The sequence below is a fragment of the Vulpes vulpes genome, chromosome 10 (genome assembly GCF_048418805.1).
Source record: "Vulpes vulpes isolate BD-2025 chromosome 10, VulVul3, whole genome shotgun sequence".
In the NCBI taxonomy this organism is placed as follows: domain Eukaryota; kingdom Metazoa; phylum Chordata; class Mammalia; order Carnivora; family Canidae; genus Vulpes; species Vulpes vulpes.
In genome coordinates this window covers 75,789,814-75,806,733 of record NC_132789.1, presented here as the reverse complement: position 1 = coordinate 75,806,733, position 16,920 = coordinate 75,789,814, and the positions used below count along the sequence as shown (strand labels likewise).

At 49.1% G+C, this 16,920-nt stretch overlaps 1 protein-coding gene across 38 annotated transcripts in view; it reads left to right on the top strand.

The window, feature by feature from the left end:
* The window catches only part of ANKS1B (ankyrin repeat and sterile alpha motif domain containing 1B), a 1,023,959-nt gene that overhangs the window by 983,415 nt on the left and 23,624 nt on the right, over positions 1–16,920 (top strand). For 24 of the 38 annotated variants that reach the window (XR_011994929.1, XM_072724641.1, XM_072724640.1 and 21 more), the window contains 3 exons: positions 2,648–2,659; positions 3,532–3,618; positions 11,562–11,699. Coding sequence is in view for 26 of the 38 variants with exons in the window: in XM_072724641.1 (XP_072580742.1) it covers positions 2,648–2,659; positions 3,532–3,618; positions 11,562–11,699 (237 nt within the window). In the remaining 12 variants the exon portion in view is untranslated. Of the gene's footprint in view, positions 1–2,647; positions 2,660–3,511; positions 3,619–11,561; positions 11,700–16,920 lie in introns of all 38 variants that reach the window. The other 14 variants (XR_011994937.1, XR_011994938.1, XR_011994935.1 and 11 more) reach the window with 2 other exon arrangements.

The window sequence follows — 16,920 nt, the reverse complement described above, 5'->3', positions numbered from 1 at the left end:
GTCCTCATTACAAATGTCTCTCCAGTAAAGCTGGCACCGAAGAGGGAGGGAATTGGAGGACTTGGGGAAGCCTCAGAAATCCCACAGAGTGTGGCCATAAGAAAACAAAAAACAAGAAACAAAAGAGAATCATGATGTAAGGTTTGCCCCGAGCATTCTCCTGAAGAAAATTCTGTTTACCCAAGTATATAAGGCTTGAATGCTTAACATGAACATATAGGGGTGTAGTAACCATCCAGAATCCCAGCAAGGCCTGCAGTGAGCTCATGGAGACCAATGTCGCCCCAGAGCAAGCACTTCGTAACCTGAACCGTGATGTCCAGCCTGGGTGCCTCTACATATTCGCTGTCTCCCTCTGCGTTTTCAGCTTTTCCTTAAAGTAACACATGAAAAGGCATCTTTGACAGCTCGGTTGGTCCCAGTAGGGCCAACAGAGGACCCCCGCAGGGGCTGGATCATCATCTCTCACAGAATCATAGGTGCCTCACCGGGGAGCCTTGCTAAAGGCGGGCCAGGTGCCGCTGGGCCCAGCTGGGGGCCTCATCTTCTCGTCAAGGCCCGCAGTGCGGGAGACGCAGAGTTGGGGCTCGGGGCCAGGATGTGTGCACCCGCCACCCCCCACCCCTCGCCCCTGGCCCGGGTTCCCCCTGTAGCAGTCTGTGCACAGCCTGCAGGCCAGGCCTCCGCTGAGGAGAGGGGGGATTCTGGGCCAGCCACAGAAGATGCTGCGAAGATGGTAGCATCCTTGTCCCAGGACAGAAATCACCCCCATGCCTTCCTTCCAGGCCTCTGGCCCCTCCATCCCGGTCGTTGCCCCGCGTTCCCTGCTCTCCTTGACCCGAGATGCTCAGTCCCAGCAGCGCACACGTTGTCGCGTTGCTCCAGCCGGGAACGTCCCCGGTGAAGGTGGCAGCCGCTGCGTGTAGCCGCCCCCGCCGGGCGCCCGTTCGGAGGCCCTTTGGTGGCCCTCGCAGCGCCGGCTGCTCCCGTGGCCGAGCCTCTGGAGGCTTCCTCTGGGGGCGAGGCGCCCCGTGCTGTGACGGCCTCGGGCCTGCCCTCCTGCCCCCGCCTGCCCTCCTGACCCCGTTCCCCGCCCCCCAGCCCGGGCCTCCGCTGCCCGCCCCGCTGCTTGGAAACGTCTGGGCGCCGCAGCTGGGCCGCGGAGCCGCCACTTCCAGACCCCGCCGCCGGCCTCCTCCCGCCGCGTTCCTCCCGGTTTCCAGGCGAGCGCGTGCTGCTCCTCTGGCGCAGCAGCCTCCCCGCCCTCCGGGCGCCTGAAGGCCCGTCGGTCCCTGGAGGCCAGCCCGCCGGCCGCGGGGCCCGGGACGGAGCGACAGCCCGACAGCCCGGCCGCTGTCCCCGCCGAGCCCCGGCGCGGGTCCCAGCTTCTCGGCGCGGCGCCGCGGGCGGCCCACAGGCCTGAGGTGGGCCCCGCGTTCTCTCAGCCGGGGAGCTGCCCGTTGCACCCTCGCAGCCGCTGAGTGGACCACAAACGGCTTTGCTTTCTTCCTTTTCTGGGGTTTTCCTGACGCTAAACGAGGCGTCGGTGTTTTCATCTTAGTTTCGTGGTGCGGGCGGCCCGGCTGACAGAAACTGTTCGCGGCGAGACGAGGGGCAGCACGCGGCGGGGTGCGAGGCTCCTCTGCACGGCTCCTCAGGCTCCTCAGGCTCCTCAGCCTCCTCACGCACGGCTCCTCACGCACGTGCGGCGGCCACGTGCGGCGGCCACGTGCGGCGGCCACGTGCGGCGGCCACGTGCGGCGGCCACGTGCGGCGGCCACGTGCGGCGGCCACGTGCGGCGGCCGGCCCAGGCCCCGGTGCTGCCTTCACGTCGCCGCTGCCGCCACCGCCGCCGCCGTGTTGGCTCTCCTGGCTTTACCTTTGATTTGTCTTGCAGTTTTTTAAATAGTTGCTTGGATAAAGCATTGGAAGGATAAAAGTATCCAAATCTTTTTGGCCGTCAAAAGGAGACTGGCAAGTTGGGATAGTTTTAAAAGTAGCTAAAAGCACTTAAAAGAGCTGCTTTTGTCTATACTGCATGAAAGAGTCAATAAAGACTAGTCACGCTCTTACCCGTTTGCCCTGTCTTTGAAGCAGGTGTCTAGCTCTCCAAAAGACGTAGCAAAACAGGGTGGAACCTGAAACACCTTTTCCATGGCTCAAGTGAAAGGTGCAACGTAATTATGAGTTCAGTGAGGTTCATTCACACTATCCAAGTAAAAGCCTTCTTTAATTCTGGTCACATTTTAGGGTTTAAAAAAACAGGAAGTCGGTATGTTGGCAAATTGGACTTAAATAAGAACAGAAAAAAAACCCACAGAAGATTGGGTAATGTTCTCTCCCAGTTACTTTAATATCCGTAAGGCAGGTGTTTGCAGAACATGGTCGTGGAAGGGGAAGCCGTGGGGGCAGCAAACAGGGAGGAGGAGGCGGGAAGAGGGAGAGGCGGGGTCTCTAAAAACCCACAGCAGTTCCCGCCATAGCAGTTTTGCTGCCTCCTCGTACGCGTTCCCGTGCGAAGCCCGTTCTCCGAGTCCTTTCTCAGGACTTTATGCTGTTGGTGATTTATTGAAATGGTTTCCTCACCTTTTTGTGTATTTTCTCTCCTGTTTTGTTCCTCCCTGTCTTATCTGGAAACTCCATCAGGCTAACTGTCAGGTAGGTTCTTCTCAATGTGTAATGCGGTTATCTGGAGGCCCCAGAGTGGGAAATGGGAGTCCCCAGACCATTGGTGACCTGTGACAGATGATAAAGCCACCCAGAAAAGGCCCATCCTAAATTGTGGAGAAACTCTCCGCAGAAGCTGCAGAGTCTCGGCATGTTAGGCCGGTGTAGACGTCCATCCTAAGGCTTTGGCCTAAGGAGGTGTAACAGCTCTCGGTGATAAAGTAGGTTACCTGGACTGTCTGGTCCTGCCGTGGCTCAAAACAGAGTGTCCCCGGAGGGCCTCGTTGTCGCAGGGCCGTAGTATCCCGCACTGTGTGGTTGCAGCAATGGTGCCCTAAGCGTATCTGTTCTTACGGATTTGGCCAGGTTCTGGAAAAATTCACAATGATGTCTTTTAAACCCCTATTTCCAGCTACGTATTCAGACCAGTATGGTGCCATGAGAAAGGAGTAGCTAGGAGAAAGGGGGAGTGATAGCATCTATTTTGTCACTGCAAACCTCACCCTGGGAGTTCACTCTGATGTGGCTTAACGCCAGTCAAAGGGTGGTTACTTGAAAGTGCAGTGGGAGACAGAGCTGTTCATGCCCCCCCTTTGGTGTCCTGGAGAAGACATATCCTTCACCCATGTGAGGCTGCAGAACAAGCTCTTTTCAGACCCCCAAGTGCAAGACAGACACTTTAGAGGACCAAACTGTAGCTAAGCCCAAGAGAAGAGAGATACACATTTAAATCAATGTGTTTGGTGTGTGTGTGTTGTTTTTAAGTTGGGGGCTCATTTTTACCTTTCAAGAGGAGAAATTAATGTGCTTCAGTTGCCATGCAACACAAACCACTCTTAACAGCTTTCTAATTTTAATTTCAGAAGTCTACAGAGCAAATGAAGAAGGTCCCCACTATTATTCTCTCGGTCTCTTATAAAGGAGTCAAATTTATTGATGCAACAAATAAGGTGAGTACCGCATGTCTCTTTGGTTTAGAGAGATACCCGATAGGCCCCTGAGTGTGTGATCTAAATTCCTTTTGTTCCCCTCCTGCTCCCCCCCCCCGCCCACCTTTCTGCTCCCTGAACACAACCGTGGACACATACACGTGCACACACTCGTACATATATACAGGAGGGCACATTTCCCCTGGAGGTCTGGAGGACTTCATCTAGGATTCCTATATGTATTTTGCTTTTTCTGTGGCATCTTCTCTAATAGACTTTGGCTACTTAGTATCCAGCATTTTCCCCTCGGATTAGAGAACATTACAACAGGAATAATTTTTTAAAAGGCACATTTACAATGAAAATGCAGCAATCTCATTGTTCCTCCGCCAGAGGAAATGTTACTGGCTAACAAAGGCCTGGGGCATTTGTCTTCCCATTTTTCTAGAGATGTATAGATCCTTTCTTTGGATGTGTGTAATCAGCACCTGACACAAGGAACACATTCTCTGACTTCTGTATCTTTATAATTGGGTCTATTCTCAGCTGTTGAGATGGAAGAGAGGCCTTCAGCTGTATCGTTTTGTTAAGAGGCACAATCAGGGAAAAAGCCTAGGCCCTGCTGTAACTCTGCTGTGACTTTGTGCTCACGGTGGGAACAGGTCATGGGTGCTGTGGTCCAGTGTGAACAACAGGGCTGCGTTTTACCTAAGTGTTCCGGAGTTCCTCTTTGGCGAACATGACCATGTCTGCACTAGACTAGGATACTTGGGTGTGACCGTTGTCCCTCTCCATCAACAGCCAAACCTGACCGGTCCCTCCTCACAGCACCCCCCACATGAATGCGTGTTTTATTCCTATAGCCTCCCAACTGATAAATTGTAGGAAGAGGGGAAATGAGGTGATTCTCACTGGTGAATACCATTTATTTTCTGGGCCCCCTACCCACTCACACCCCCCCCACACACACACCTGTACTCCATTTTAGAGAATGGGACTCAAAGTCATGAAACAGGTGAACTAAACAATAGTAACTTAGGGCCAGGAGCAACCGGACTTAAGACACCAGCAGGGAGCTCCATGGGCAGGGACTCTTGGGTGGCTAGAATATCCCTGAGCATCTGAATCAACCAATCTGGAGTTCCCCTGATTTGTTTGATAGAACCAAGGAGAGTGCTGTATCAACAGTTAGACAAGCCCAGGCTCCCCAGATCAACTTAGGAGAACAACCTCCCAATTTTAGAAACAGTTCTGAAACTGAAGCAGAAAGCTCACAACCCAGCATGATCCTGTAGGCAGATGATGTCCAAGGTACAGTCGAGTGTCGTGTGTGGAATGATAGTTTCAAGCCTGTAATATGTCATCAATAGTTACTATTGTGGGATTACAACTGTGGAGATTCTCATCAGAAAAAAATCTCGATTGGAAAAAGAAAAAAAAATCCCGATTGGTCTGCTTTTTTATGAGTTGGAAGCAACTAGTTACTGGTGCACAAACTTCCTTTCTCCTGAAATGATAGTTGATTTTGAAGGTTTCAGGACTTTATAGGACTCTTATAGACAACATCATGGCCATCACTGTTGCTAAATTTCAAGAAAGGCTTTGGCATTGGGGTTTTTTTTCTCCCCCTTACCTGAAGCAACCCTCTCCCATTTGCATTTGAAAACTGTGAGTGGCAATATATTTCTAGTAGAAGAGGTCGATATTCCCTTAGGTTAGCCACCTTCACAGTAGCAGACTCTGACAATTTCTAAACAAGTGGCATTTGACCTGAGACATTCGCAGTCTGAGGGCTGTCATCCTGTGAAGCTGGTGGCGAGACGGGATGCATCTGTATTAATAGCACTCTCTCTAATCCACTGTGCACGATCAGAGGACTGAGAGGGCCTCATCAGTTCTGTTGCATTCGGCTCACAGCCACTCCGAGGCCTGTACCTCTGGATCCCCCCCCATACCTTGAAGATACGCGTCTGCTTCAGTGGCCAGTAGTGGGATGAGTTATCCAGTCTGCTCACCGGTCACTGTTCTGCGGAAGCGGAAGCACTGAGAAACACGCCCAAGATGATTCTGTGCAAATGAAAGCACTAAAGATGGCCAGCATACCTTCCCGGTTCCTGGAGTGTGGTCCTGAACGTAGTTTCAGAATCTAGGGCGGAGGCCACGTGCCTGCGTTGGTGGTGGGCAAAGCCAACCTTTCCATAGCCACATGTGCCTGGTGCTTGTCTGGGAAGGGGGGGGGGGTTGGAGACGTCACTGACTTTGACATCCCGGGGCCCTGCAAGGTGGCTGATTGGCCCCGACCCAACACTGAGGGGACAGGTGTCCTCACCCTGTCTGTGGGTGGGGACAGAGTGGGTGATTCCAGGCCACAGTCTGGTGGTGGGGGTATGAGAAGACCCAACAGAGAGACTGAGGTGGAATGGTGAAGGAATGCCGGGTGCCCGGCCGTGCTGGGGAGCTTAGGCCGCAGAAGGCTGAGCAGCAGCCCCCCTCATCCCACAAGCTCACGTGGCCACTGTGGAGGGGCCGTGCCCAGGTCATGTGCTGAGGCCTGGCCCCCAGCTGCACACCTGCCCTGTGGCGGAGGCCAGCCCACCCCCCGCCAACGCTCATCCCGGGTTGAGGCACGGGGTAAGCTCAGGAGCCCTGCTTTCACTGTGTGTAGGGAGTTTGTCCCCTGGGAGGCCTGGTTTTAGTGGGCCTGGCATGGGAAGCACTGGTGGAAGGGATGCATGTTTGGGGACCCCGTGGGTGGGGTGCGACTGAGGTGCTGGCCACCATGTCTAGAAGAGGGCACCCCCCTGAAGTTGCACCTCCACATTCATACTGGGTGCTCTGGGCACGCCCCACCCCTACCAGCCGGCTGCTACCCCAGGGGTCCCCGCTCCACTGCAAGGGTGGAGGTGCCCGTGGAGGTGGAGGTGCTCACAGAAGAGGCAGGCCTGGGGCTTCTGGGGGCTGGTCGTGGGGAAGGACCCGGGCCTGACCCCCACCCTGCACCCTGATCCAGCATGGCCTGGGCACCGGGGAGCTCCAGCACTGCTCTTCCCCCCGTGACCCCATTCCACAGGACAGTCAGCCTCCAGGAAGGGGTGTCTTTCCTTTCCTCGAATCCCTAAATGACGGTTCCTTTGATAGAATAGGGTGGCCACACCCTAATCCCTTGACCCTGGGACCCCTTGTAGTCAAGGTTAAAGTTAACATAAGGTAAGGACCTGAAAACATGGAGATGATCCTGAATTATCCAGGTGAGCTCAGTGTTCTTGAATCCCTAAGTGACTCAGCTGCCGGGGCCCAGACGGGCACTAGCCAATGTGGAGCCTAGACACTTAGGAAACGAACAACCTCTAATCCTGATTGAAGAAGGGAGAGCAGAAAATGGCCATGGAATAAAAACGGAGCTTGGAACAGACCTCATCCGGAGATGTGGAAGATAAGGCCCGTGGGCTTCCTGTCCATCCACAGCCAGGGGTAAGCCCAGCGTGGCCTCCTGCCCACAGGTGTCTGAGAGTTCAGTTACAGACCCGTCTTCAGACCAGCAGGGCCTTGCCGGAGGTGACACAGTCCCTGCATCCAGCTCTTGGCTGGCAGGGGGCTGCGTTTTGCCTTCCCGCCCCGACCCCCTCCTTGGCCCTCCCATCCAGCTAAATTCGGAACAGCGCAGGCCTGGGCCTTGGTGTGTGTGTGTGTGTTTTTGCTTCTGGAAAGCCCACTTCACACAGGCTTACGCTTTTAAGCACAAAATAATCCAGAACATTTGTTTAAACAAGTGCCCTCTTTTTAAAAAAAAAAAAAAAAATAGCACATACTTCTTCTCCTAAAAACTTTGACTCAAATGAAGAGCCCATTAAGCATGTGTGCCGTTCTCCTCTGTATCAGCCTCTCCACGGGCCACCTCCAGGCAGCCCTTGGCAGGGCTCCTGCCCATTTCAGGTACTGTCTCTGAAGCAGGTTGCATCCTGCCAGAGAAGGCCCAGCTCAAGGAGGAGACTCAGGAGAAGAGCCCTGCCTGTCAGGCCAGCAGTGAGGGAAATGGAGAGGCCGACTCCCAGGCCCCGCCACTGCCGCATCACACACCGTCCTGAGAACCTCTCTGTTAATGGGCTGGACCAGATGCTTCTATTCTACACCTACCAGCCATGCACCTTTTCAACATGTGATGCAGAAGACTGAGCTGCCCAACCTTCTATCCCAAAGAAGGGATGGCAGGAGCCCCTTCCCACTCCTGTTGAGCCTTTTAAAAGCTCTAGTCTCCTTAGAACATGCTTGGACACGGAGGCTGAGCAACAGGAGAGGAGCCCATCTTAAATGAGAAGCAGCACCTGTACCTCAGGTGGACATCCAACCGTTCATTTATGGAGGAGCCACTAACTGAGGTGTGGCAGGAGGTGGAAAGGATGTGTCTGTCCCCCCTTGGCATCTTCTCCAAGGAGGGAACCAGCCACCCAGGATCCAGCTGTAGTGTCCTTGGTCTGAGACGCATCTTCCGCTCAGAGAGCTGGCCTCACTGTTGTGTGAAGGTAGACAGAGTAAGGGCAGCGTCTCAACGGAGATCTCAGGGCGTCGCCACATTCCAGCCCCGTGGATGGATCAGCACATTCCGTTCAAAAATACCGCCCTGCATCTGCTATCCATATGGATTCACTTAACAGCGTATTTTTAAAGTGCCAGTAAGGATGATTAAACATCAGTTATTTTTCACCAAGTATGGAATACATTAGCCTGCCCTCCCTCTAGACCACACGGCAGCAGAGGAATAAAAGTTCCAGTGGCGGGACAGGAGGCCGGCTTGGGAACACGGAGCAGTGCAGAGGAGGGCAGGCCTCAGTGCACAGCTCAGCAATGACCCTGGGCTCCTGGGGAATAGAGAGGTGGGGGCATACAAGAAATTGGGGGAGAGCAAGAAAGTAGGTCTTCGTCCACTTGGGCTGCTATAACAAATTACCAGACTGAGTGGCTTAATAAGCATTTATTTCTCACAGTTCTGGAGGCTGGGAAGTCCAAGGTCAAGCCACCAGCAGATTCAGGGTCTGAGGAGAGCCCACTCCCTGGCTCGTGGATGGCACCTTCCTGCTCTGTGTTCGCATGGCGGAGAGTGCAAGCTAGGTTTCTCTTCTCTTGTAAGGGCACCAAGTCCATCATAAAGGCCCCATCCTCAGGACCTTATTGCCTCCCAAAGGCCCCCCTCCAGATACCATATCACATCACGGCTCAGGATTTCAGGATTCCTAAGAACTCAAGATAGGAATTTGGGGAGGACATAGGCATGCAGTCCATGATAAAGAGAGCTCTCCAGTGATATACTCTACCTACTTTACAGTTTCACCCAGGGCCACGATGCCATCACACACCACCAAAAATCCTTGAGAAGTGGCATCTTGTGCATTGGCTAGATTCAGGGAATTCAGTGCAATAAAAATCACAGGGCATTTTTCACTGTAAAACTTCTCAAGAAGTTGATCTTCCCTTCTACTGTGTGCAGTAAAGGATCTCAAGAACATAAAATGCCAATTTAGTTTAAAAAAATTGGAGCCAACACTCTATTTCTGGTGACAGTGGATCTGAGACAGGTGACCCCAAGTCCACACTCCCTGAGGTAATGGCAGCCCCTGATCAGGATGACGGTGGAAGCTCTCGGCACTCGCTAACATCACTCCCGTGAAGACTGTAGATTCTTAAATTCATTTTAAGACTCACTAGTTCCTAATTTAGTTTTCTACTTGAAGAAATGCTATCTGAATGCCAGAAGAGGATCGTGACCTTCTATTTTGGAACAGTATCTTGCAGCAGAATGTTATTTGTTTATGGGATTCAAATTTCAAATTGACTTATTTCTGACAGAACGCTGCATGTAATGTCAACATGCAGGGCCACAGTGAAGAATGTCCTAATTTAATTTTCTTTTATGTGTTAATTCTGTAATTGCTTCCCAACCATACAGCTCATTCGAGTGAGGAACATGCAGTACTTGCTGGGGGTGCTGGCAGGGAAGGACATTTTGTAAGCATTTTTAGGCTTTGATGGGTATACGTGGAACATTTTATTGCCAACAGGTTATTTAAGAGCATGCAATTAAAAAGTAATTAGCGTAACTAAAGTATTGAGGGTTTTAGAACTGTGACAACTGCAAAAAACATAAATAGGGTGTTTATAAGATAAAAAAAGGATTGCATGATTATGTGAATCTTTTTTCTTTTTAATACATCTGTGTATCAAAAGAGTTTTCTAGCAGGCTTTGCAGCAGCCAACATAATGCTCCTTGGTTATTTTGTGCTTCGGGATAAAGGCACTTAAACCTTTCTTCACTTACCTCCCACCAGTTACTCTTGGAGGCACATTGGGATGAGGGGGCTGGCAGGGAGATGGTATGAAGAAATGCTAGAGAAAAAAATAAAATTATGTTAAACCAGGAAGAGTGAGGTGGAGATGAGGGGCCCTGCGGTGTATGAAAGAGCCTGAGCTCCGTGGCATTCGAGTTCTAGCTCAGCCACCTGCCCCGCATAAGGCACTTACACTGAGTGCCATTTTCCCCGCCTGTAGAATGGTGATGACAGCACCCACGTAAAATTCTGCACCATGGGTGTAATTAGTAAGGTGCTGCCATCCATGGGGCCCGACATCAAGCTGGGCATCCAAGACCTGAATAAGGCAGGGTGATTGTCTCCCTGATACCACCTCTTCACCTTAGCATCTGCTGGAACCTTCCAGAGAGAACACCTTGCACTGTTGGTGGGGATGCAAACTGGTGTAGCTATTGTGGAAAATGCTACGGAGGCTCCTCAAAAAAATTAAAAATAGAACCACATTATGATCCAGTAATTCCACTGCTGAGTATTTAGCCAAATAAAACAAAAACATTAATTCAAAGGGATACATGCACCCCCCCAATGTTTATGGCAGCATTATTTACAATAGCCAAGACATGGGAGCAGCCCAAGGGTCCGTCAGTAGATGGATGGATAAGGAAGGTGTGTGTGTGTGTGTGTGTGTTTGTACACATATACACACACACATATATATAATAGAATATTACTCAGCTTTAAAAAAGGATGAGATCTTGTCATTTGCAACAACATGGATGGACCTAGAGAGTGTGATGCTAAATGAAACAAGTCAGTTCGAAAAAGACAAAAACCATAGGATTTCACTCATGTAGAGCTTAAAAAAATAAATGAATAAACAAAAAGCAGAATCAGACTTATAAACACAGAGAATAAACTGAGGGTTCTCAGAGGGAAGAGGATGGAAGGATGGGCAGAATGGGAGAAGGGGTGGATACTGGCTTCCAGGCAAAGGCCCAGACAGGGAGTATGGTCTGTGACCCTGCAATCACATTCTGTAATCGTACAGAGAAGCTGAGTCCCTGTGTTATACCCTTGAAACTAAGGACACATTGTCAACTATCCTTTAAGAAACTGTTTTCAGGAGAAAGCACCTTGATGCCTCACCTGTCCTCTTCCTCCTAGACCTGCCTTTGCTCCAAGGCAACAGGGGCAGGACATGGGACAGTGAGCCACAGGATGGGCAAGGGTCTGGAGAGCTCCTGGGGATGGAGTTTCTCCCAGCACATGGAACGTGGCGGGTGATCCCTTCCAGACAGAATCCGCGGAAGGCAGTCCTACCTGTCTATAGATGTATGTGGGGAATGAGAACAGTAAAATGCTTAGGAACTACTTTTCTTTTTTTTGAAGAGTGCCACCCCGAGTGCTTCTGCTCACAGCACCTGGTGAGAACCACTGCCCCAGGATATGATGACATTAGGTTGTTTTTAATTCAATGAAAACATTCCTTCCAGACCTGGTGGACATGGGCCCACAGATAGTGTGTTGGGTCACTTTGAATGGTGCTGGTCTAGAACATTCTAGAAAGGGGGAAGGCAGCTGATTCCCAAGTCCTTTGCCTTGATTCTAAAATATGCTGGTTTGCAAAAGAAAACAAAGAGTTGTGTATTTGATTTATTCCAGAACATAATTGCCGAGCATGAAATTCGTAATATCTCCTGTGCTGCCCAGGACCCAGAAGACCTATCAACCTTTGCTTATATCACAAAAGATTTGAAGTCCAATCACCACTACTGTCATGTGTTTACTGCCTTTGATGTGGTGAGTAAATTCTGTCTTTGGACAGATTAAATATTTCCCCAGATGGTACCTGCAGTGTGTGGAAAGCTCAACCTGCAGTTAAGATACTTGGTTTGTTTATCAAGTGTCAAGGTATGCCTCACGTGAGATATTCTGCAGACTGGGCTTTTCTGAGCTTTTTCTGTATTGTCCCTCATCCATTAAATTTAGAACTCCCCTTGTACTTGGTATCTGAACTGCTATTGCTCAACTACTAACTTCACTTTTCAGATTTGATGGGTTCCTGTCTTTCTTTGGTACCGAAATATAGTCAGGCCTGTTGGTTTCTCTGGTGGCAATTTCTAAATAGTAGGGCATCGCCATCTAGGCTCGTTGGGGAGAAACAGAAATTTCAGCGCCTCATGCGTCATCTGTGGTCTTCTGTATTGCAAAGTAGTCAAGCAAATAAGACACCTACAAACGATAACTGGGAACACCAAGGTTTGATCCGTTTGTGCATTCAGAAGTTAGTCTTAGGATGGCATGCTTGTGGTATTACACCACTTGTAGTCCTGTTTGTCATTGAGTCTAAATATGAGCCCTTTATTATTGACTTGAGAAATGAAAGCAGTTCTAGAGAACAAGTGTTCCTCCAAGATAGATGGACGGATACTTTGATGTGGTACAAATTCTTGCGGACATTTCTAACATGGTACCTTGGGCGCTCTGCATTTGAAGCAGATAGAACAGATGTGGCTGCAACCATGAAATAATCTATAATCAGAAGAATTGTAAAATGTCACTTGAATTTGACAGCACCACTCTGTCCAATGTGTTTGAAATATGCATAATTAAAGAATTACCCGAAAAGGACAACATGATGGATTCCTGGGAGGCCAGCCCACACAGGTCCGTGTCATGGGGTGAAAGTCCTTGGAGCAGTCTTTGTCAGCCTCACCTACCTCCTAGGGACCAAAGACTACCATAATCCAAAATACACACCATTCTAAGGAACATTAGGCTCATGCCCAGAGCATTTGTATCCTGCTGCCAGTGGCTCATCTCTTTCAATGTGTGAAGATTGAAAACAGGAAAGGATGTTCACATGCCTTTGAAGAAAATCCCTCCTGTTTGGGAGATATGCGGAAAATAAGGTAAAAGTGATATGTGGCGACCATAAGACTACAAAGCAAAGCCCGCAGAGGCTTCTCTGAGTATCTAGCTGTGTCTGTTTGCATGAGACCAGCAGTGTTGATTAAAGTCATTTCAGCAGTAGTCTTGTGCCTTAAACGTTACTTGCAATTCTTGTGAAAGGCAGTTGTTTCTGTAAACTGCAGAAGTTCCCTTCTCTCCACACGTACTTTGGTTTGCATGAGACACCTTTCACTGCGGTAGTTGGGTGTCACAGAAAAGGACAGGCAGATGAGTGTCCACCCCCCAACGTGGCTTCCAGCTTCCTGGCCTTCAACCACTGGCAGGACTTTCCAGAGTCTTGATGTCCTCTGTCTGGAAACCAGGTACAGGGATTCGCGCCTCACGGTTTCTGTCAGGATTGAAGTGAAGGGGCATATGGAGTGTGCCTTGTAAATAATAGGTGTTCCGTGTCAGCTCCCCCACACACACACCTCTTCCCTCTCCTTGTCTACTGACATCACCATTGACAGCCTGGCTCCCTTTCGGCTAAAAGCCATAAAATAGATTTGCCGCAAGCGTATTTGTGATACAGTTTCCCCACTGCTCTTGTAAAAGCACTGGAAAAAAAAAACAAAAGAAGCAATAAATAAATAAATAATATAGAAACAAGAGAAAGAAAATATTGGCTCTACAGGCCTTAGAATGGCCTATTGCCTCTGTGCAAGATTTTCCCTGACCATCCAAGTTAATACTGTGATACCCTTTGGGACGAATTCCAGCCTTTCATCGAGTACTGCAGCATTTCTTTCTAAATTGGTTTTTAAAGTAATATATAATTGTCCTTTGTGATCATCCCCCAAACACTGTCCTATATTCAAACTAAAAATGATTCCCATGGGCCATCTGCCCCCTTGAGGTTTTAACAATACACACACACACACACACACACACACACACACTGAGGTGAAGTGTGGGGGAAAATAGTCAACTGTTTAGTTTTAGGTTCAACACGATGTCCCCGATACATTTAAAGGCATGTAGGGAAGTGCTTCATTTTTTATCTTTTCACCCAGATGTTTGATTTACTACAGACCTTCACAGGCTTAGGATTCTGGTATCAGCTCCAACGGATTTTTATCATACACCACAAATCCATCATTTTAATCCTCTCTAGGTGAACACAGTTTGTCTAACCTCAAAAATAGTAACGAAGGCCACCAGCCTTCACCGGGGCCTTTGGGGCCTTTGAGCAATTTTGAGATGCAACAAGCTTTGCTTGCACCAAAAAAAAAAAAAAAAAAAAAGGCCTCTTTGAGCATGGATTTTGTATCTTTTTATATAGGGCAGTTCAATATTCAGTCCAGTCTCGAAACTTTAAAATTATTTTGATGTGAGTCATTCCCCTGAGCCGCCCAAATGGAAAAAAAATTTTTTAAAGGCTGCCTTAAGTATACATTTTATCTTTTAGCTGGTACGTATGAGTACATACATACTTTTTTATTGCAGAGTTATTGCTTCTTTGACCCTTGTAAACCTTTTACAGGTCAAAAAATGTTATGAATATCTGCGATCATTGAGAAAATTCAGTGATGTCTAGAACACTTCCAGTTAGGGAAAGTTACATTTGAAATTCAGAGTATCTTATCATGGAAATCCTGTGGCCTAGAAAGGGACGCCCAAGTCCCCCTACAGAGCTACCATGTGTAGCTCAGATGCCAGGAGCGGGTGGGTGCCCTGTGTCTCCCAACTTCACCTGGCTGTTGAGCTTTCTTCAGAGTGCACCTTGCAGGGGTGGCATCCTACAGAACATACTTTAGGAAATGTTCCACTTTAGGATCGCTACACCTATCTCCATTACTTAGAATCTATGGTACATGCAGCCTGTAAGAGTTTCAGTTTCAGATGACAGGTCAGTGAAAGTAAAGAGACTAGAGCAAAAGTGGAATTAGGGGGCCCAGGTTCCCATGAGAAAAGCCAGGATGTACCCACTGTCAAGGACCGTACCTCCTTTCATTCTAGACTCTCCCCACCATGGCAGTGATATCTGTTCCTATCTCTAACTCACAAGGCCTGGGAAGTACCTCATCCATCCACTGCAGAACAAAGCGCTTCTCACAACCCACCTTCCAGGCAGTGAAAACGTAAGGGAAGAGACAGCAGTCACACTGGGTGGAAGAAAAGGATGTGTCGTGATCTCAGATGGCCAAAGAGGAATACCATACTAGCTAGGATTGCCAAGGCACAGGCTGCAGGGAGGAGGGGGAAATGATGTCTCGGTGGCTACCAGATCCCAAAACTGTAGTGACCAACCTTAACCTTAGAAGGACGCAATAGGTAAGAAACAGATACAAGCAAGGTAATTTGGCAACTGTCACCTTCTAGGTACTGTTCGCTCAATCCAGATTTCTAAGTAATAGAATGAGGTAGGTGGGTCAGAAAGGTTTTAGTGCACACTCTGTGGGACAATCGTATTTATTGCAAAAGTCTAGAGAGGCCTTCATTCAGTAGTTTTAAAATATGAGGGTTTTTTTTTTAAATAGTATCAAAAGCCATGAAGGCTGCTAGACCCTTGCTAATCCTCATTTCTGTATAATGAATACGTTCACAGTCTTAGATATTTTTAACCATGCTCATGTTTCTCTTACGTGCGACTCCTGAATTCTGTAATCTTGAGTGTGCAGCACATGGTACGGTCCCGGCTGGCTCGGGGACATGCAGGGAATGTTGAAGTCATGATGCTGGTGGGTGGTGGATGTGGGAGACGAAGCTCCCTCCTTCCTGTGCTTTCTTGGCTGAATGTGGGCCATGCAAGAAACTAACCCGGAGAAGCAGAAATGACGAAATGCAGGCAGACGTGTTGGGTGGACTGTGTGAGAGGAGCTGATAGCACCCTCTGCCAGGATATACCAGCACAAGCCAAAGCACGGGGTAGGGAGTGGGGGGAGGACAGTAGAGTTCTTTTGTCCTGACACCTGTCCTGACCAATGGGATCTACATCAGCTTCTGACTTTGGCTCTGCTGTGAGTTTCTTTCTTGAGTTTTTCTCATCTGTTTAATGAAATTAAAATTCTTTTTTTTTATAAGATTTTTATTTATTCATGAGAGACCCAGAGAGAGGCAGAGACACAGGCAGAGGGGGAAGCAGGCTCCCTGCAGGGAGCCAGACGTGGGACTTGATCCTGGGTCTCTAGGATCACACCCTGGGCCAAAGGCGGCGCTAAGCTGCTGAGCCAACTGGGCTGCCCATGTTTAATGAAATTAAAATTCTTGAACCACCCCCCTTTTCCCCTAATTTGAGTGAAATATAATTGGCCTCCGACTTTGTATTCATTTTAAGTAGACGACATAATGGTTTATGTGCATATTGGGAGATGGTCACTACCGTAGCTTTGGTGAATATCCACCAACCTCACAGTTAAACAGGTTTTTTTTCCCCTTGTGATGAGAACTTTAAGATCTGCCCTCAAATATCCAGTATAATATCATTAACTGTGGTCACTGTGCTATAGGTGACATCCCCAGAATTTGTACCTGGAAGTCGTTTGCACCCTTCCCCCCCTTCACCCATACTACCTACCCGTTTGTAAACTGTGAAAGTACATACAGGGGGTTGCTCAAAGCTCCCGATGAGAAGGGTTTATGACTTATTGCTGCAGAGGTTGTCTGACAAAGTGGGCATCTGGTGCAAGACTGCTGCTGCTGCTGGTGCTGTTGGCACTAGGTGGCCTCTGACAACTAAATTAATATTTACATGCAGCTCAGTGGCAGCTTTTGTTCTGCTTCTCACCTTCTCCCCCTGAAAGTGGCCCTCCACCTCCTTGGCTAGGAATACTGTCAAGAGTGCATGGCCATAGAAGAAAATGTTCAAGTGCAGAGAGCCCTCAGGATGGAACCGATCACCTCCCCGGCTCATGTGCCCTGTGTAACAGTACCTGACAGCAAAGTTCCAGCCATTCCTGGGCCCCAGGTCAGTGAAACGCCTCTGCAGGTCGGTGTCAGGAAGGATCCTGCTCCCAAGAGCATCAAGTGGCTCTAATTGAATAAAAAATAAATAAATAAAAAAAGACAGTGCTGCCAACCTGGTGATCCTTATACCCTACCACTTGTTCCCTCGCCAAGAAAAAGGGAA